Source organism: Cydia splendana, chromosome 18 (assembly GCF_910591565.1).
Source record: "Cydia splendana chromosome 18, ilCydSple1.2, whole genome shotgun sequence".
In the NCBI taxonomy this organism is placed as follows: Eukaryota; Metazoa; Arthropoda; class Insecta; order Lepidoptera; family Tortricidae; genus Cydia; species Cydia splendana.
In genome coordinates, this window is record NC_085977.1 from 7415620 (window position 1) to 7437392 (window position 21773).

Sequence of the window (21773 nt, forward strand, 5' to 3'; positions counted from 1 at the left end):
GGAAACTTTCCAAATTGGAATAGTTCCCCGGATATTTCTCGCGTTGGCATCCATCTTTGTGGGGGCGGGCGGTGGGGATGTGGGGGGGGGGGGGGGGGGGGGTAGTTGGTTTTTTCGCTCGTTACAATGTTCGTTTTGTGTACAAGCTATTTTATCATCGCTTCGAAGGATAGTTCTGTCCGGCCGGCCTGGCTCTTGATATGTGCGCTGCTGTTGACTTAGCGATCACTGAAATTTGTTTCAAAAACAGAATACTGCTAGATAAAATAAATGCGTGTGTTTATTTTATTACTTTCACAAACAATAAAATCCTGAAAACAAACGATTTAAATACGTTATAGGCATCCGTTGTTTATGGTGAAGATAAGCCAAAGCTATCGGGGCTTCGGTTTATCTCGGCAATTCAGGATCCTACATAGCTGTAAATTTTTTGCCGGTTTTACGATTTACGAGGTTATAAATTCCGAACGAATGCGGATAGTAAAACGGAAAGCTGAGTGAATTTTTCAACAGGCCCTTATTACATTTATGCTACATGTAGACAACATATGTAGTAATTATGTACAGTCGCCATCAGATATATCGGAGCGGCCAGGGCGCTCACAAATATCTGAACACGCCTCTATTGTCAAGGCGTTAGAGTGCGTGTTCAGATATTGTGAACACCTCGGCCGCTCTGATATATCTGATGGCGACTGTACAGTCAGCAGCAGAAGTTGCTAAGCGGGCGAGGTGTTCAAAATTACTTTGACACGCTCTTACGGCCCAATTCTAAACTTAAGATACGTCAATTAATAGATATAGAAACGATATGGATTAGATATGTCAGTGTCAAATGTGACGTTTCTTCAAACAACTACGTCACCTTTGACACTGACACATCTAATCCATATTGTTTCAAGATCTATTAATTGACGTATCTTAAAGTTCGAATCCGGCTGCTTAAGGGTAACATTCCATTTCTAACCACAGCTGCATTACTGTCAATTTTACTATGGAAATTGACAATGACAGCGACGCGTTCAGTACCGGTAGTGCAGCTGCGATTAGAAATGGAATGTTACCATAACAATAAAGTCGCGTCAAGATCATTTTGAACAGCTGGCCCGCTTAGCAACTTTGTCTGCAGACTGTATATATGTTGTTTGTGGGTAATTTTATTGCCGCTGACGCGATCGTAGAAGCGTAGGTAATGCGTGTTAATAATTATGTTTACATACGGACGTTTACATTTTCAGTAACATGGTGCTCATTAACGGAACGCGCCTGGCGTCCGTTGAAGAGGAAAAGAATAAAACGTTCGCCGGGTGAGTGGGGGTGCAACTAGTGATAAAATAAGATTTATTACATCGATAAAGTTTTAACATGTTGGTTGTTAGGTATGTGTTTGTAAATTGTGTCGGTGTGTATCACAGACTACACAGACTGCATTAGGAAATTTTTGTTGACATTTTGAATTAATATAAACAGCCGGCCTAGCCAAGGTTACAATTGCTATCGCTTCGACAACGAAAAGCATTATATCTCTCTATCACTCTTCCATATTAGTATGACAGTGACAGTTGCGTTTCGATCGCTACGGAGCGTAAGCGATTGGCATCTTGGCTACGCGGCCAGAGGTCTTTAAAGTACTTGTATTTATACCTATTAGACGACGCTGAAATAAGCGGTCGCGTTTCCACACTAAATTAGCACCTAAACTGTGGAATTGGAATGAACTGTCGCTTGCGGTATTTCCGGACCGATACGACCTTCAAACTTTCATGAAAAGAGCGTACTCCGATCTTAAATCCGGCAACGCACTTACAACCCCTCTGGTGTTGCGGGTGTCTATGGGCGGCGGTAATCGCTTACCATCAGGTGATCCGTCTACTCGTTTGCCTCCTATATCATTAAAAAAAACCTACATACTAGGTATGTGTGTGTACATATAACTGTGTAAATCAGTCATTGATATAGAATAAGAACTGGATACCCAATCAGCCGCATAAAATGGCCCCGCAAAAGTAACGTTAAAACAGATCACGCGTTACTTTTTCGTTTAGTCTTGTATGGACCGCTCAAATGTGAAGTTGTCAACAATGTCGTAAAATGGTCGTAAAAATATGCAAAAATAACAATGATAAAACAAGGAAAAAGCATGGAATGTATTTCTTTTGGTTAGTTCTTTGGATAGCATTACATAATTTATGTAATCTGGTGGTAATTTCATGGTTTTGAACAAATTATTTTGTTAGTACCAAAGAAGGGATGTGAAGGAACAAAAATCTAATGAGTCGATGTGAGGTCAATATATTTTTATTTTTATATGGAATTCGTAAGATATAATATTATGTTTAAATTCAAGATTTCCAAGAAAACCTATGCGACGTGCAGAGTGGACTGCTATTATAGCAAGAGATAGGGGTGATGCAGTTTTAAACAAGGCAAAACGGCACTTGTGCGTTCGGCCCATTTCCCTGTTTCCGACATATACACGACCAATAAGGACTTACATCGACTAACTGTAAATGCTAAACCTGTCTGAACACAGTGACAACCACAGGATTTTTTTGATAAAGACCATAACCAATCAGTACCAGTAGCGACCTAAATGTCCCCATGCACTATATTGCAAAGAACGAAAGTGCAAAGAGTATTATGTAGATCTAAAATACACATTTATTTCAAGGAAAATAGTATTTTAAGACGTATACTTACTTATTAAAAAATAAATTTGTTTTATGATAACTTACACGGGTTGTTACCATGAATAAATTTTATTTGAACTCCCGATCAAATTAAATTTGTTTCATTTATTACTTTGGTTTTTCTGTACAGTAATACCTATTAAAATGTACCAAAGGGACTCCATTCGTTCATTATTCTCGTTTGACGTTGTTTGACGTAAATACAATGGTGACGTTACAAGTGCCATCGGACTTAAAGTTTTAACAGTGTTGGTACTAATGTTTACAAATTTGACACTTAATGCTTACGACAGTAAGTTCTTTTCCGTACAAAACATTTATCTTGACTCAAAATTTACGTAAGCGTTTTTATCATCAATGCAAATTTGCCGCTAATGTCATTCTGACCCACATTTTGTTGACGTTTTTGTTCCGCTCTGTGTGTCTATTTCTAATATTAAGTCAGTGAAATCAGTAATTACCTATCTGACAGTTGATAGTTTTCAAATTGTGCAAATATGTACGGCCCGATTCGAACTTTAAGACACGTCAATTAATAGATCTAGAAACGATATGGATTAGATATATCAGTGTCAAATGTGACGTTTCTTCAAACAAAAACGTCACTTTTGACACTGACACATAGGGATTCCCATATCGTTTCTAGATCTATTAATTGACGTATCTTAAAGTTCGAATCGGGCAGGCAGCCCCATGAAAGTCATTCATCTTACGCTGTAAGTAGGTAGTCATCGTTAGTTATCCGGGATAGATAACTTATCCCCCAACACGTACTTTATAACTATGTAACTAGCCAATTTGCTCCATCTTGTATTTGATGTGATATGTGTGCGTGTGTGTGCAGACTCTCGACCAGAGCTGGTGTACACGTTCATCGAGCAAGCAGTGCAGCCGGGAGCGCAGGTGGCGTTGAAATGCTCGGCGGTTGGCGAGCCGCCGCCTCGGTTCAAATGGACGCTCGACTCGCAACCAATACCGCCGCACCATGGGTCAGTAACATGTTTTTAAATTATAAAAAGTCAGAGATCTGAATCAGTTTTTTATAGCTGGGTCACTTTTATGAGTGACACAGTAGGTAAATTAAGCTGGTAAAAAAAATATTATGGCCAGGTACGGACTGGTTGGAGGCTTAGCTCTAATTTGTATTATGTAACTAGTTTCAGACCCAAAATTCAGCTAGCTTCTAATAAAAATCACTGCGCAACTTCATAATAACCGCCTGAGATAAGTAAAAGACAAATATTTAAAAAAAATCGTAGCTACTATTTTAATTTTTTTCTGATCACGGCAAAGCTACAATTAATAATCCATATTATGATAGTACGCTGATGAAATGATCGTAGTAATATATATCTTTGAGGGAGTCTTATTAATTCAGTCAGTTATCAAAAAAAATCTGCCTTCCATTTTATGTCAATGAGACCCTTTTAAGTATGGCGACGACATTTATTACATCGTGGGAAGAGTATAACCTCCGGCGATCGGCCCTTACTCGGATCGTTTGATATTGATGTACAAAACAACGCAAGCACTACGCGTTATGTGCTATAAATAAGGTTATAGCCTGCTAAAAGGCTAGTGAAGTATATTTGCGATTATTTTTATGTTTAGGGCGGTGATAACTGAGGGGAGAGACAGCGGGCCGGCGGGGATGGGGCCTGGTGGTAACTACGTCTTGTCGACGCTGTCATTGAGTAGTGCGAAGGTCGAGCATGGTGGACGATACGAGTGTCGCGCCAGCAACGCTCACGGCTCAGTCGCTCACGCTGCCAGGCTTAACGTCTATGGCAAGTATCACTCTTAAGTACTTAACTGCGTCAATTATATTTCTTTTTAATGATTTTGTTTTACTTATTAATCCAGCTTTACGATTATAATAACTCGATTGTAGATCACTTAGATAACACTACACTTTCAGCTCAGTCTTTAGAAATGTTCCACCCTGTATAGAGCATTACGGTAGACACTAGAGCTCGTCTCAACTGAGATTTCACATGTTTAGTCACATTAGGAGAAGCGGGTTTAGCATAAATTAGCCAAATTGTGCCGATAAGCTTATGCCACGAATGAAGCTTTGCGGGAAGATCTCGCACTCGCAATAGTCTCCAATTGTATTACTTAAGCGGCTTATCAACATTATGATTTCTATTGTAGATGTCTTTTTGAAGTAAAGACAATGAAATTGATTTAAATTTCAAAGTTGTGCAAATGAACAACCTGTTTTACTGAAAATATTAAACGTTTGCGCCTTGTTCTAAATAATTTTAAGTAATTATTATTCGTTTTTGCGTGGGCTACCTATTGGTTCGGTAGATTTCACAAACATCTTAACAAGTCAACATTCCAAAAATATATTTACATGACATTATTGTCAGTGACTCAGTGTCTTAGAGTCGTGTTTATATGTTTTTGGAACGCTGGCTTGAGATGCTGCGAGAGGTTTGTGAACTGGATTTCACGTAGCTTACTATTATGTATAGCATAATTTTTTGAATTCTGAAAATAGGTACAAAAAACATTGAATTAGTATTTTTGTTTTAAGTAAATAGATAAAACATTCAATTGAATAATATTTATTATGATTTCTCAAATCACTATTTCTTTTAGGGCCTCCATATATTCGATCAATGAGTCCTGTAAAAGCAGTCGCTGGTTCAGACACACCAGTGTGGTGTCCGTACTACGGATTCCCAATTGAGTAAGTCAAACACACAAATATCTATTACATGTAATTTTCGCACATTCCCTAAAACACGCTCCACTCTTTACTTTCCGTAATACACAGAAAAGCATTTCTATAGAAGTCTCAATCAAAAGTGAGCCTACCTATCTACTTACTACTTGCTTTTACTTACCTACATGCTTTTGAGGGGACCAACGTATATGAACATGTCTAATACAACGCATCATAATATGTATCTACAATTAAAGTAACAGTTTCAACACGAGGCCCGAGGAAGCGAAATGTCACCCCGCTTGCCTCTGACGCCCCTGCGACAGAAACCCTACCACAGCCCCATCTTACGCTTCCTTGAGCTCCTAAACAAAGGTTTTTCGTTTAACTGTAAGATACAATAAATTAATTAAACATGCTTTATCTTTTTATAGTTCAGTCAAATGGGACGGAGGAACTGGCAACGATCCTAGATATCTGCAAATCGACGGTCAACTCACCATAAGCAATGTAGATCGAAATAGAGACCAGGGCGGGTGGGTTTGCTCCGTCCTGACACCTGGCGGGGAACTAGCTCGACGAGAGGTATATTTTATTCATTGTTTCAATATGCTCAGAATTTCAAATAACCTTAAGACTTGAAAGGCTACCTCTTATTATTCGCTTAAAAATATTCTCTCTTACGTTGGGTATTGCGTTACTTTGTAGTGGTTGTGTACCTACAGTTTCTAAAGAAATGTCTTTCGTGGAAATAAAGGTGTTCACGTGTACAATGGAGTTTTTAGTAAATAGAAATAACGTTAGCTTTAATACCTCAATATAAAGTCAGACTAAAAGTATCAGATAGGTGTAGGTTTAGCTTTCATCTCTATTCTCGCTACAAAATATTATATAAAATGCTATAGAACGTTATCCGATAGCATTCCAATTTTCAGCCGGGTGCAAAAATACGTGGAATAAAAATGCATGAGATCTGGTATCAATGTATGCATACTAAAATTATCATACCATTGTTGGTTATGGCTTTAAAAACAGGTTCAAATAAAAATTGTTTAAAAGTTTAGCTCTATCTATATAGCTACTGAATATAATGTCACGCAAAGCTTTAAAATTAATGAAATTGTACAAATACTCGTCTAACGTTTAGATTGTTTAGAATAGGTACTTCAGCTAACTTATTTCCAAGAAAAATAAACGAAGTAAGTATATCACTGCTAAAATCTATTTCAAGCTAACATCACATTAAAACTGAAATGAAATCAAATTTGAACAACCATAGTACGTTGAAATTACTATCGCTATCAGGCGTTAGCGGGTGCACACAAATCACTGTAAGTACGTTCACGTCCGTACATTGCAAAGCCCGAGTGTGAAATGTGTTAAAAGTTACGTTTTTCCAGGTGCAAATAACGGTGGTCTCTCCGCCCGTGCTCTCGCCAATCGTATTTCCACCTGGCTTAAGGGCTGGGGACCGAGCGCAACTCACCTGCACTGTCACCTCTGGTGACATGCCCGTCTATTTCTCCTGGCTTAAAGATCAAATTAACATACCTAGCGCACTACAGGTAATTTTGAAACTTATGCTAGTATCATGAAAGTCGAGTTTAAATTCTAGCTGTTCATTACATTTTAGGTCGATGAACGAGGTGCTGAATTTTACAGCATGTTGCTATTCAAAAGTCTCACTGCAGCTCATAGTGGAATCTACACATGTGTCGTCACCAACACCGCCGGCAAAGCGAATACGTCTGCGGAATTAGCTATCAAAGGTATTCGATTCCTATTCGATTTCGAGTGAAGTTTCTTTTTTCTACTTCGGTGAGCTCACGCGTTAGTTCTGTTTCAGTGCCTCCGTATTGGCAAATCGAGCCTTCGGACACGGCGGTGCTGCTCAACGGATCGCTAACCGTGAGTTGCGAAGCTCGGGGGCATCCTTCACCGGCTATTTATTGGACCAAGTTCTCTGGTAAGTTTTAATCTAAAAATAGCGACTAAGTACTTAGTTGTTCCCCTGCGTTAGTTTTTTTTAAATATTTTATTGTGATTTTTGTAAAAAAATGTTATGCGACAGGCAATCAGGACAGATTGTGGTTCCACCTTTACGAAGCATTTCCGCTACTTACATTCCGGGATACCCATTTTATCGTCTACGACGTAGCGCTGCAACTGTAGGTCAGCGCTGAATGTGTTAACCCTTCTTCAGGCCGCACCAATCTAGAAAGTTTTCCCAAATCGACATATATTCCAATTAGTTGTGTTTTGGCGATCGGTTCATTTGTCAATCAAATGAGTTACATCTTGCGCAAGTTCAATTTATTTTGAACCTTAAATCGGAACTCTGAGGTTCAAATTCTATTGATACGTATGTGGTCTATAAATCGTACTATGCCTGGAAAAAATTTAAACCGCTATTCATCCAACATTCGATAAATATTATCTTATTTTATTTCATATTAGGTCAATAGGCCAGCCACACGTCTTATCCCGCAGCCACACTTAGCCGTATTGATTTTTGGTCCACAATCACACATCTTATACATATTTATTTTCATATCTGTAGGTAAAATATTACGTTAACTTACACCTGCAGGAATTATTTGTTAACAGGTAGTGCCGAAACGACGTTAGGTGCGGTCTCGGAGCCGGCGGTACTCAACAACGGGTCTCTAAGACTTGAGTCGGCGCGCGCCGAACACTCCGGCAAATATCGGTGTCGGGCCGACAACGGCGTCGCACCCGCGCTGTCCAAAACACTCACCATACACGTCAACGGTAATAAACATACAGATGTAGTGCATAATTGTTTTCTATCGTATTTTATCGGAAACGTTCGTATTTGTCAACCTCAGTACTTTTTGTTCCGAGACTGACTGAAATAGCAAGACACGTTATTAAGATTGTTGTATAAATTGTTATGTTACTATCATTAGTAAGTATATAAAGGGTCTCATAGTAACTAAATGATAAACAGAACTGAGTAGGATAAAAAGGGTTAATGAAACTGTCTTATTGTTCAAAAATAGTAATTGTGATCAATAGAATGGTACTTATCTCTTTGTTTACTTCTAGAAATGTAAGTGTTATTTTTAAAATAATAAATTACTTTAACTCAAAAGGCATATTGAGTAACGAATTTATGCATTAGCAGATAAGTTAGTGAATAACTATTTATTTTAATTTAATTAATATTAGTCCTCAAATAATAATGTTTTATTATTAGCATAAATATTTATTATTCAATAGGAAAGTCAAGTGTTAATAAAACTACTAAGTTTATATGACAGATACTCATTATTTATTGGCAACAAAATATGAATCATTCAATAAATAAGGTCTCGTATAGATTTAAAATCGCATTTTTAATATCAATAAAAAAGTATTCAAAACACAACAATAATCATAAAATGATAATACTACTTATTGACTCTAAATTACATTTACATAATAAATTTATTTAATTTAAATAATGAATTTATTTTATTTTATTTAAATTGTACAAATAATGAAATATAAATAATCAGATTAAGGTACTTAACTCTGTCCGTGGCGCTGGTAGCACTACAACTGCCCGCTCGTTGCCGAGCAGCCACGTTTTATACCTGGTTCAGGTAAGTTACCTGTTCGACCAGTTTTCTTCGCCTACCGACATTATTATAGTATTTTAAATATTTGAGTGAAATGTACCTTAAAATGTTACAATAATTAGATTTAATAATGACAAATCCAACACGGCCATACTGACTAGTACTTCGATCTCGAAGTACATAACTTATAAAAATAATCCAAGCTATAATAATATATTGCACATGTACATATTTTATTTTAATACACATCTTAAGTCTACATTTTACACATTATATTGTTCTAGATTATATAATTCTTATGTGAAGTATAACATATAATCAACCGTTCAACAAGTAGCCAAAAGCCCTGACATGTATGCCCCAACACCTGCTGCTCGTGAAGACAGGCAAACATCAGACTAGTGACCGACCAGCAGTATACATATAATTAACAATCATATTAGTAGCCAAAAGCCCTGACATGTATGCCCCAACACCTGCTGCTCGTGAAGTCAGGCAAACATCAGACTAGTGACCGACCAGCAGTACAGGTACATTTTATCAACAGTTATATCAGTAGCTATATGTCCTGACATGAATGCTCCATCACCTGCTGCACGTGAAGCCAAGCAAACATCAGACATATAACCGACCAGCAGAATAACAGTAGTCTCGTTTTAAATTTCATATAACATCACAACATTACATGATAATAATCAGTTTATTGTATTAATTATACCAACATAAACAATTTACACATATCCAACACGGCTAAGCTAGATATAAAGCATTCTACAAAAATATTGCTATCACATGTAGTTAATTATTGCATTATTTAATTTTAAAATAAATTGATTAAATCAAATCAAGATTATCAATCATAGGCGTCAAACAATAGAGCTTATATTTTTAGTGGAATGCTTTAAAATAATATTATGTACGAACTATTACTATTACGAAGAATCGTCTATGGAGGAGTTTTGATCAATCCATTCACCAGGCCAATATCGCAGTTTTTCTTTTGCTACAGTAATTTTTCGTAAATTTCCTGTACCATGCAAAACAAATCGATCATGATCCAGAATTTGAACTATGCGATATGGACCTTTAAATTTAGGGCTTAATTTATCATTTCGTCTATGTTGTTGGTTAACATAAACCATATCACCGATATTATACACTTTGTTATTGCGCCTTACTGAATCAAAACGCTCCTTAGACTTTTGTGCTAATAAACATAGTCGTTGATATGCAAGTTGCCTATCTGCTTGTAAGTCAGTATTAGAAGTATTTATATTGTCTCCTAAGACTTCAATTAATCGAGCCTGTATGCAAGGGATATTTACTCTACGACCAATTAATAAATATTCTGGAGTAAATCCGGTGGATTTCTGGACACTGGTGTTTAAAGATTGCTGAACCTTCCACAAAGAGCTCGGCCAGTCTGACCTATCATCACAAGAGGTTCTTAACATATTAACTATAGTTGAAACGTAACGCTCTACTTGGCCGTTACCCCTTGGCGTACCTGTTGCAATCATATGATGATCTATATGTAGTTCCTCAAACAGTAATTTAACTATATTAGCACTAAAATTAGTTCCTTGATCAGTAATTACTAACTGCGGCGCAAACAAAGTCAGTATCTCACGGATAGCAAATATAAATTCGTTAGAATTTAGAGTTTTAAGAGGTTTTAATATGCAAAATTTAGTAAAACCATCAATCAGAATTAAGATGTATTTAAAGCCATCATTTGAGACTGGAAAAGGACCAGTACAGTCTAAATGGATAGTTTGAAATGGCACTGGTGTTTTAATAATCGGATGCAAATATCCTTGCTTAGGGCCGGAAAAGCTCTTACGTTCTATACACACTAAACAATGAGAGAGATATTTTTTTACATAAGCTGCCATTCCTGGAAACCAGAAATTCTCACGTAGTTTAGAAATGACTTTCTCGAAACCGAGGTGACAATTTTGATCATGATAGAGTTGTAAGGTACTAAATCTACTCCCTTTAGGTAAATATAATTTTGGGTCATGGTCTGGATGTGTCTTATAATGTAATAAATTATTTATGGTCACATATTGATTTGAATCTAATTCTCCCTGATGAAGTTGTTCAACAAGAGATCGCGTCTGTGGGTCGTTTTGCTGTGCTATTTCCAACCATGATCGAGCTTCGTTATTGTGGCTTTCATTTATAAAATGTATGTTATGTTCAGAGGGTGATGGAGACTCAACAGGATTGCGGCTTAAGAAATCAACATGTGAAATGTACTTGCCTTTTTTATATATAACCTCAAAACGAAAGTCTTGCAGAAAAGTCCACCATCGTGCAACACGCGGTGACAAGTCTTTTTTATTAACTGTAGATTTTATGGCATTGCAATCAGTTATAATTTTGAATTCAATACCCAGTAAGTAAACACGAAAATGTTTTAGAGCATTGTAAATGGCCAGAGTTTCTAAATCATATGAACTGTATTTAGATTCAGCCGGGGTCGTCCTTTTACTATAATATGCAACTACTCTGTTTACGTTATTATGTTTTTGAAGCAAAATAGCGCCATAGCCTAAGGCACTAGCATCAGTATGGACCTCTGTTGATAATGTCGGGTCATAAATGGCTAATAATGGTTTAGTCACTAACCGATCTATAATGTAATTACGAGCCGCATCCTGTTCGGGTCCCCATTCCCATTTTTGATTATTTTTTAACAATTTTGTGATACACGCTGTACGACAGGCAAATTCAGGTATAAATTTTCGAAAATAGCTAGCTAGACCCATTAATTGCCGCACTTGTTTAATGTTACTTGGAACAGGGGAATTTATTAACGCCAAAACCTTCGAGTCGCTGGGTCTAACTCCCTCACTCGAAATATGTCTACCTAGGTACTGAATACTTTCAGTGAAAAACTGACACTTTTCAGGGTTAATCATAAATCCGGCTTTGCTTAATGCCTCAAGGGTTTGCTCCAAATATGACAGTCCTTCTTCAATTGATGAACATGGAATTAACAAGTCATCTAAATAAACCAGTAAGAATTTCAGGTGATGGACAGCTTTATTTATTGCTCTCTGAAACACCGACGGGCCATTACAGATGCCAAATGGCATTTTTAAAAATTCAAAATGGCCATCAGGCGTAACAAAAGCTGTGTATTTAATAGAGTCCTGCGCTACCGGTATTTGGTAAAAGCCATTCTTCATATCTATTGATATATAAAACTTGGCCTTTCCTAATTTGTCGATTTGATCCTCGATGAGAGGGAGAGGGTATCTGTCCTTTTCGATATTTTTGTTTAAAGCCCTGTAATCAACACACATTCGGTCGCTTCCGTCCTTTTTCTTTACAAGAAGAACGGGGCTTGCAAATTGGGACTCACTTTCTCTAATAATATTTTTGCTTAATAAATCTTGAATTATCTCATTTACCTTCTCTCTCTCAATCGGGGCCAAACGATACGGGCGATAGTTAACAATTTCCTCCTTTTTGAGCCTGATTCCTAATTCTCCAGTCCTAACTGTGCTTAGTGATTCGTTTGTAGGGATTACCGATGAATACTTTTGGAAAATATTTATAAGTTTATTTTGTAAATTTTGGTCTAAATGCTCAATAGCGGGCTTAATTTGGGACATAACGTAGTCACTGGGATATGAAGCAATATGGTTGATTACTTTATCAAGTGTTGGTTGTTTACGCTTTAATGTGCAACCAGAAGAATCAGCAACTATAGTCACGTCATGATTTTCAACCGTATTCCTTCCTATAAGCAAGTCACAATCGAGATCCGTATCCTTAACTACGTAAATTTGTAGTTCTAAACAAACATCTGAAAATCTTACGGGGACTACAATAGTAGCAAAAATATGCAGCTTGCCATTTCCTACGCCATTGAGGTAAAACGAACATGGTGACAAGGGACAGTTAAATCGCTTTGCTACAGATTCTTTTATAATACTGTTAGCAGATCCTGTATCAATAAGACAATCGAGAGATGTGTCATATATATCTACTTTAGTGAGTCATAAATTAGCTTTAGACTTTTCACTTTGAGAGCTCGAATTTGTGAGAGCAGTAAGATTTTGCGCCTTGCGATCTTTATACCAACAATTCAATTCCTCGTGACCAATTTTTTTACAAATAGTACATTGTTTCTTGGTAGAGGAATTCGCAACTGAACTAGTATCAACCGATTCTGATTTGACATCCTTTTTTAAATCAGACTGCAATTTGTAGCACTGCGATCTAAGATGCCCTGATTTACCACAAAAGAAACACTTTTTTCTATCTTGAGGTTTGTCATGCTGTTTGGGGTGCTTGGGGCTCGAAGAAGCATCGTCTACTTTGTCAAGGCCGGTTTGTTCAAATGGTCGTTTCTTAGACTTAGCATAGGTCGTAAAAAGAGTCATTAACTCGGCGGTTGTCTTTACATTACTGTTAAAGGATGCCATTTTGACATTTACATCGCGTATACTACCACAAACTAGCTCGATTAACTGCGGTTCTGTAAAACTGACTTTAGTGTTTCGAAGAAGTCTAAGTTTTTCTCTTGCATATTCACAATATGAGTCAGCAGAATCAGAGTTGTAAAAAACAGCTTTGCTTAGTTTTTCAGATAGGTTTTTCTTAGGTGGGTACAAGTCTATTATTTCGGAGCAAAAGGTTTCCCATGTCCTACCCTCCTCAGGATCCCAAGAGTTAAACCAAGATAATGCAGAGCCCTTCAGGGCCTTACCGGCTTTAGCAACCATAACGACGCCAGTCCATCCGAGTTCTTTGCCGAGGGTCTCGATATTGCTGCACCATGGCTCAGCTCCATTGTCGCTGGTAGCAGGATCGAATGTAGGAAGCGCGACGTCATCCTGTCGGCGGTTCGCAGAAACTGCATCTCGGATGGCGGTGAGCAGACTGGTTAGCAGATTCGAATCCATACTCTGAAATATTTTATCGATACTGTTAAGAGACGTCTAGGTAAAACTTATCTCCACTTCTGAATTAAGATTGTTGTATAAATTGTTATGTTACTATCATTAGTAAGTATATAAAGGGTCTCATAGTAACTAAATGATAAACAGAACTGAGTAGGATAAAAAGGGTTAATGAAACTGTCTTATTGTTCAAAAATAGTAATTGTGATCAATAGAATGGTACTTATCTCTTTGTTTACTTCTAGAAATGTAAGTGTTATTTTTAAAATAATAAATTACTTTAACTCAAAAGGCATATTGAGTAACGAATTTATGCATTAGCAGATAAGTTAGTGAATAACTATTTATTTTAATTTAATTAATATTAGTCCTCAAATAATAATGTTTTATTATTAGCATAAATATTTATTATTCAATAGGAAAGTCAAGTGTTAATAAAACTACTAAGTTTATATGACAGATACTCATTATTTATTGGCAACAAAATATGAATCATTCAATAAATAAGGTCTCGTATAGATTTAAAATCGCATTTTTAATATCAATAAAAAAGTATTCAAAACACAACAATAATCATAAAATGATAATACTACTTATTGACTCTAAATTACATTTACATAATAAATTTATTTAATTTAAATAATGAATTTATTTTATTTTATTTAAATTGTACAAATAATGAAATATAAATAATCAGATTAAGGTACTTAACTCTGTCCGTGGCGCTGGTAGCACTACAACTGCCCGCTCGTTGCCGAGCAGCCACGTTTTATACCTGGTTCAGGTAAGTTACCTGTTCGACCAGTTTTCTTCGCCTACCGACATTATTATAGTATTTTAAATATTTGAGTGAAATGTACCTTAAAATGTTACAATAATTAGATTTAATAATGACAAATCCAACACGTTCGTACGTTTCCGTGAAATTACGATTGGAAAATGATTATGCACTACCTTACATCTTTAGGTACTGTTATATTGTAAGACGTGCTTATTTACTGAATAATTCGTCTAGTACCTACCTACCTACCTACATATACCTACATATAGTAATTCGCGTTATCGCCATATAAGTAAAAAATAAAAACAAAAAATGTTTTTAGAACCGGCAAGATTCGAGACGCCATCGGTGAATGTGACTGCAAAGCTCGGCGACACAGTGAGGCTGGCGTGTGTAGCCCGTGGAGACAGTCCGCTCTCTACAACGTGGAGTCACTCTGGACGCGCACTACCTAATTCTGATTATAGGTAAGGAATGGTGAAATATTGGATCTTAAATTTAAAACTAAGTGTGAACAATTAATGCTATGGTTGACACTACGTTAAAGCTCTTTAGCTAGTTTGTTAGTGCACGACACCTTGCACTTTGTGACTATGCGCTGAAACTTGGCACAGTTGATTCTTAGCTGGTCATGAGCAGATACAGACCGGGAGACCTCGAGAGCCACGTCTCATTTAGTGGGGGGGGAGGGAGGGAAGTTCGACGCCGCCGCGCTTCACTTGGAGCAACATTTCTCTAAAACTGTACCTATTAGGGCATGTGATATATCATTTTCGGATAAATTAAGGATGAGGAATTTATTTTTGGAACCAAAACAATGCACTTTCTAACAAAAAAAAACATAAAGTAGAAAAGACAAGAAAACGTATCTTGGATTTTTTCATAATTACCAATTTTTTTTTAAAGTGTAGTAGGAATCTGAAAACAAAAAATATAGTTGTAAAGCTACACTTATAACGTTTAAGAAAATATATAGTTTATTATACAAAACTGTTGTTACATGGGAGATAAAAAATAATATTAAGCGTGGGTCAGAGTGATCTCAATACAAGATATTATTAATGTGGGAAAGTTACTTATAATTTGTTCTACAATCGTTTAGTTTTTTAGTTTTTCGTAAATAACTCGTAAACGGTAGCCCACAGCAAAAAAATATCATTTACGTCAATAATCTGTTTCAGATTTCTTATAAAATAAGTGCTACTTTTTTTCGCTAAGATCAATATTAAAAAAAATATTGAAGGGAGAAAATAAATACTAAGGTCTTTTAATTTAAAAAGGGGACCTTAGAATTTATTTTCTCTCTTTAATATCGTTTTTAATATTGATCCTAGCGAAAAAGTTTGAATGACCTTTTTTGTAGGAAATTTTATGTAAATTATTCATATACTAAAAATTTTTTTGCTATTGGCCATCGTTTACGAGTTATTTACGAATGACTAAAAAAGGGGACCTAAGTATTTAGTTTCTCCCTTCAATATTTTTTTTAATATTGATGGTAGCGAAAAAAAGTAGCACTTATTTTATAAGAAATCTGAAACAGATTATTTACGTAAAAGATTTTTTTTTGCTGTGGGCTACCGTTTACGAGTTATTTACGAAAAATAAGTAAAACTAACGATTGTAGAACAAATTATAAGTAACTTTCCCACATTCATAATATTTTGTATTGAGAGCACTCTGACCCACGCTTAATATTATTTTTTATCTCCCATTTATCAACAGTTTTGTATAATAAACTATATATTTTCTTAAATGTAATAAGTGTAGCTTTACGACTGTATTTTTTGTTATCAGATTCCTGCTACACTTTTAAAAAAAATTGGTAATTATGAAAAAATCAAAAATACGTTTTTTAGTCTTTTCTACTTTATGCTTTTTTTTTGTTAGAAAGTGCATTGTTTTTGTTCCAAAACTAGATTCCTCATCCTTAATTTATCCGAAAATATTATATTACATGCCCTAATAGGTATAGTTTTAGAGAAATGTTGCTCCAAGTGAAGCGCGGCAGCGTCGAACTTTCCCCTCCCCCCCCCCCCCCACTAAATGAGAGGTGGCTCTCGACGGCTACCGGTCTGTTTCCGCTCAAGACCAGCTAACAATCAACTGTGCCAAGTTTCAGCGCATAGTCTCAAAGTGCAAGGTCCCCATACAACGGTGTGCAACTGTGCAGTAACAAACCAGCTACTTGTAGGACTTGTACATTCAGCATCAATAGTTGCTAAGCGGGCGAGGCGTTCAAAATTATCTTGACGCGACTTTATTGTTAAGAGAATAAGAGCGCGTCAAGGTAATTTTGAACACCTCACCCGCTTAGCAACTTCTGCTGCTAGTAAAATCAAAGTCTAACAATCTAGAACAACCCGCGCGCCGAAAGAGTAATGTGTGTTGTCTCATAAAAATACCCTATCCGATGTTTTACCGTTCCTAAACCGGAAAAACGGACAGAGGCAATTTACGTCTTACATAAAGAGAGTCATAAAAGAGAATTGCAGCTGCGAAGACGAACGGAAGATGGGTTTATCATAAAAGCGTAATTTTACTAGTAGTTGTTTTATTTGCCAATCATTCCCCTATCACTTAGTGTAGAATTGTTTTTTATTTGTACTGATGTGATGGTCGCATTTGTCTACGTGACAATGTGATGTTAAAAAGTGACATTTGCTTTATCGCGTGGATAACCCGTTCCATCATACGCCCGCAGGATAAACTATTCCTCTTATGTCACCTTATGAGGAGATGACAAATTGCAGTTTAGTCATAAACGGGTTAAATTCTTAACTATAGTTAACGTTTAAACTATAAGTATAGTTAACGTTGTAACTAATAGTTAGTAATTTATTTTATCAGTAATGTAGTCGTTCTTGTGTAAACATATATTATGTGTAATTGATTCCAAATATACTTATTCTTAAGTACCTATATATTATATTACTTTTCTGTCCCAGATTACTCTGTAATACCTAAAAGAAATCTCTTACATTATCTGTACGATATTTTTGTATTTTTTACTGAAACATGTTTTTAGAATGAGCATATCAGAAACCCGGAGCGCAGAAGGCCTGCGAAGTGAATTGGTAGTGGAGCGGGCTGACAGAAGAGACTCCGGCGTCTATCGGTGCCAGGCGACCAATCCTTATGGGCGGTCCGACCACTTCGTTCATCTTGCAGTGCAAGGTAAGTAACTGACCCTATTATTATAAGTAAAAGACGCATACTTGGTATAAAACAGAGAAGATGATAGCTAGGAAGTATTTATTTTTTATGTATGTTTTACGTTTCCTTAGAACCTCCGGAGCCACCATCAAACTTCAGAGTGTTAGAGACCACGTCGAGATCAGTCCGCCTGCAATGGCGGCGCCCTTACGACGGCAACTCACCCGTCCTGGGCTACGTGGTGCAGTACCGGAAACACGACTCAACCAGCTCGGATACTTGGAGAGACGCGGACACGCACAATGTGTCTGTGTCAGCACATAACTTGGACAGTTACTCTGAGTATGTTGAACTATTCAATGTTATAGGGGGGGGGGGGGTGTAAGGGGGGGAATTTAGAGCCAACATTGCCCTTTAATAAGGCAAAAGTTATGTATTTACCACCACGATTTTAGACTAGATTTTTGCGTAATTTGGACATCCTTCTGCCTTACCTTAGAGTTCAGTCGGATTTGGGAGATAATGATAGGTAACTCAAACTGAGACAGGCTGTTAAGTGTTAACCTTGTTTGATATCCTGCTTGCATGTGGTTACATTTCTAGTCATTGCCTACAAGGTATATTCAATAAACTATCCTTCACAACAGAACCGAAGGCGCCACGATATCCGGCCTCGAGCCAGCCACAGCCTACCTGGTCCGAGCTCGCACAGTGACGGCTCAATTTGCGTCGACTCACACGAGAGCGCTGCTCGCTCTGACGTCCCATGAACCACCGGCGCGTGCGCCGCTGAGTCTCCGGGCTTCGGCTCCGAGGGCATCCACTATTGAACTAGCTTGGCAGGTAAGGTTTAATACTTATTTACTACTACGCTCTGCCTTAGACTTCTGCGTAGAATAAGTATTTTCGCACTTCCGTAGTAAATTCCACCCCATCTTCTCACTCCTGAAGAGAAGGGGGGCTTAAACCATTTCCATACTAAATTTCAATTAAAACTTTGGTTAAAGTGTGAAGAAGTAACATACAGACAGAGTTATTTTCGCATTTATAATATTATTAGTGATAATTAAATTCATGATAGGATTCATGAGAAGAATATTTCACAAAAATTAAAAAGCACTACAGGTCACCCGAAAAAAATAGTATACAAAAATAGGGCGGTAGCGGGAACTAACCAGGCGGCTTAGCACGGTCGCGTTTTTATCCCTTGTCACCATGCCTGTCACGTTCTAACAAGTATGTAAGTGCGAAAGGGACGCGCATAGTGATAGTCGATAAAAATGGAACCGTGCTGAGCCCGCAGATGGATAGACGCGTCTTTCCATCCGGTTAATTTGTCTCGTTTTTATCCAAAAACTAAATTGTCGGTAAAAGCGCTACTACTTTTTTTTTTTATAAACTGATCGGCGATTGGCTCTCGTTACATCTGATGGAAAGTGAAGACAGAGCCTAAGATGGAGCTCACTGGTTCAGTAATAGCCTATTCACTCTAGCTTTAAAGAGACCGAGGTCATACGTCTCAGGGAATACAGATGACGGGAGCGCATTGCAATAAAGATTAGATTAGAATAGAAATTAATCTTTTTGACAACCACCAATATGTGCTTGATATTTAACGTCGACGTCTGAGCTCTGAGTTGAAGTATATACTTAGTACCACCTATTGTTATAGCCACCACCGTCTTCATCGTGGAACGGCGAGCTCCTGGGCTACTCTGTCTGGTGGTGGGCCTCCGCCGACGGCACGCTGTCAGGTGGCGCCAACGTTGGGATGGAGTTCGCTACCGTGCGGGGGCAGATCACTAAATATACTATTGAGGGGCTGGAGCACTATACTCGGTTAGAGAACATTTCAGTTAATTTAGTAAAGTGAATTATGGAAACTTTGAGTTGTATTCAGTGCCGGATTTACCACTAGGCTGAGTAGGCTGAAGCCTAGGGCGGCAGATTTTAGGGGGCGGCAATTTTGGGTAAAAACAAGTATTTTATTTGCTTTCCAGATAGGGTTGACCAGAAATTTGCCGGTCCCCTGTTTTTTTGTAAAATTTAAATAACAAGCATTATTTGTCGATTTTGCCGCCCTCCGTCATGACAAGACCTTTATATTGAGACAGACAGACGGCCGGACGGACAACAAAGTGGGTTCCGTTTTTTCCTTTTTAAGTACGAATCCCCAAAAATATACTATTTTATATCAAATTGCGTTATTTTTATCGAAAAATTTTCGCGCTCGCTACGCTCGCGTTTTCATTTTGGTAAATTCTTTGTTACCCATCAGTTTAGTTTAGTTTCTTTATTGGTAAAAAATATTTTATAGGTCACACAGGTACAATTGAAATAAGATAGTTATTTTACAATTCTAGATAAAAATAATACATTGGTCAAAGTTTACAAATCTCTAAATAATGAATAATGATCGTGCAATAATTGTTAATACAGTAAAATGTACATATTCTCTTTCATAAAGTCATCAAAAGAATAACATGCTTGGTCTAGAAGTAAACATCTGAGTTTTTTATTGAATATTGAGTCGCTTTCTGTAAATTTAATGTCATTAGGATCTATGTGTGATCCCCCCAATTACATTATTTATAACTAAGTACTTATGTGCTTATCGCTTGTGAGTTTGGGATGGTCGGTGATTTTTGTGTCTTCGTGGTATTGAATCTCACTAAATTTTTCCGATCCCATGCCGAAACTCAGGATAGAGTGCTCTCGATATCAGATACAGGCAAGCATGATCTGTGTAATACGCATCCCTAGTATTGTCGTCTGCATAGCAATAATGATTGTCATTGATATACAGCCATAGAAGGTAGGATCGTATAGAAATGGTATACGCGTGCCTCCGTGAGGGACAAAACATACGCAAACGCGACACTGTGATTGGTCGAATTTATTTGTTGCCCACCATTATCCATACTATCATATCATTTACATATAAAAACCGGACAAGTGCGAGTCGGACTAGCCCACCGAGGGTTCCGTACTTTTTAGTATTTGTTGTTATAGCGGCAACAGAAATACATCATCTGTGAAAATTTCAACTGTTCGTGAGATACAGCCTGGTGACAGATAGACGGACGGACGGACGGACAGCGGAGTCTTAGTAATAGGGTTCCGTTTTACCCTTTGGGTACGGAACCCTAAAAAGGTGGGGAACAAAAAATACGTGAGACTGTGATAAGGACAAACAATAATAGCGCTTTCTCTGCTACTCCTATTGAAAGATACGTAAGACTATCCCGTTCTGTCAGTTATCCCCACCACTCATGCCCAATCCAGTTTAATACTAGATTCATGTATACAGCAATAACAGCGTTGGGGATAGCACAGAACCTAGCGGTAATGTTCACACTATCGGAGCAGCTTCCGTCTCCTACGGCTCATATGCGTCTACCGGACAAAAAGCTATCGATCCATTTGTATAGCACAGTCCCTCGAGCAGACTTCGATGCCAGACCCGACCGAACGCCTTAGCTATATCCAGCATGACTGCCAATGCCTCACCTTGACACTCGGTGGCCAAAACCCAGCGGTACCCACCGATCGCCGATCAGTACGGTTACCATCAGTTTGTCACTGACATAAACGCCGTCGAGAACGTAATTTACTTTCTATACATCCCGTTTGCACTAATATGCGAGTGCGAGCGAGATGTATAGAAAGTAAATTACGTTCTCGACGGCGTTTATGTCAGTGACAAACTGATGGTAACCGTACAGATCAGGCAAATATAGCGATACGAGGTCGCATCGTCATTGAGTTACAAAAACGGCCCATATAAACTATATGTATCTAGAATAGTGACGTCACCTTATATGCATTTCAATATGGCTATGGTGTGTTGTACAATAAAATTAAAGGCCTCTGATTGGAAAGTACTTTAAAAAGCTAAAAGCGAGGTGTGGATAGGGGCGGCAAATCTGCATCGCCTACGGGCGGCAATATTAGCATGTATTCGTGAAA

The 21773-nt window shown here is 37.5% G+C and overlaps 1 protein-coding gene and 1 long non-coding RNA gene across 2 annotated transcripts in view; one reads left to right on the forward strand and one right to left on the reverse strand.

Annotated features, from left to right (window-relative positions):
• LOC134799486 (uncharacterized) overlaps positions 1-21773 on the reverse strand; it is a 458421-nt gene that overhangs the window by 175004 nt on the left and 261644 nt on the right. The window lies entirely within an intron of this gene.
• LOC134799480 (cell adhesion molecule Dscam2-like) overlaps positions 1-21773 on the forward strand; it is a 95963-nt gene that overhangs the window by 48590 nt on the left and 25600 nt on the right. Inside the window, exons 7-20 of the mRNA XM_063771892.1 lie at positions 1239-1307; positions 3535-3679; positions 4302-4477; positions 5298-5388; positions 5799-5949; positions 6765-6929; positions 6998-7133; positions 7211-7330; positions 7972-8136; positions 14971-15115; positions 17677-17825; positions 17936-18146; positions 18452-18647; positions 19477-19643. Coding sequence (XP_063627962.1) covers positions 1239-1307; positions 3535-3679; positions 4302-4477; positions 5298-5388; positions 5799-5949; positions 6765-6929; positions 6998-7133; positions 7211-7330; positions 7972-8136; positions 14971-15115; positions 17677-17825; positions 17936-18146; positions 18452-18647; positions 19477-19643 — 2086 coding nt within the window. The remainder of the gene's footprint in view (positions 1-1238; positions 1308-3534; positions 3680-4301; positions 4478-5297; positions 5389-5798; positions 5950-6764; positions 6930-6997; positions 7134-7210; positions 7331-7971; positions 8137-14970; positions 15116-17676; positions 17826-17935; positions 18147-18451; positions 18648-19476; positions 19644-21773) is intronic.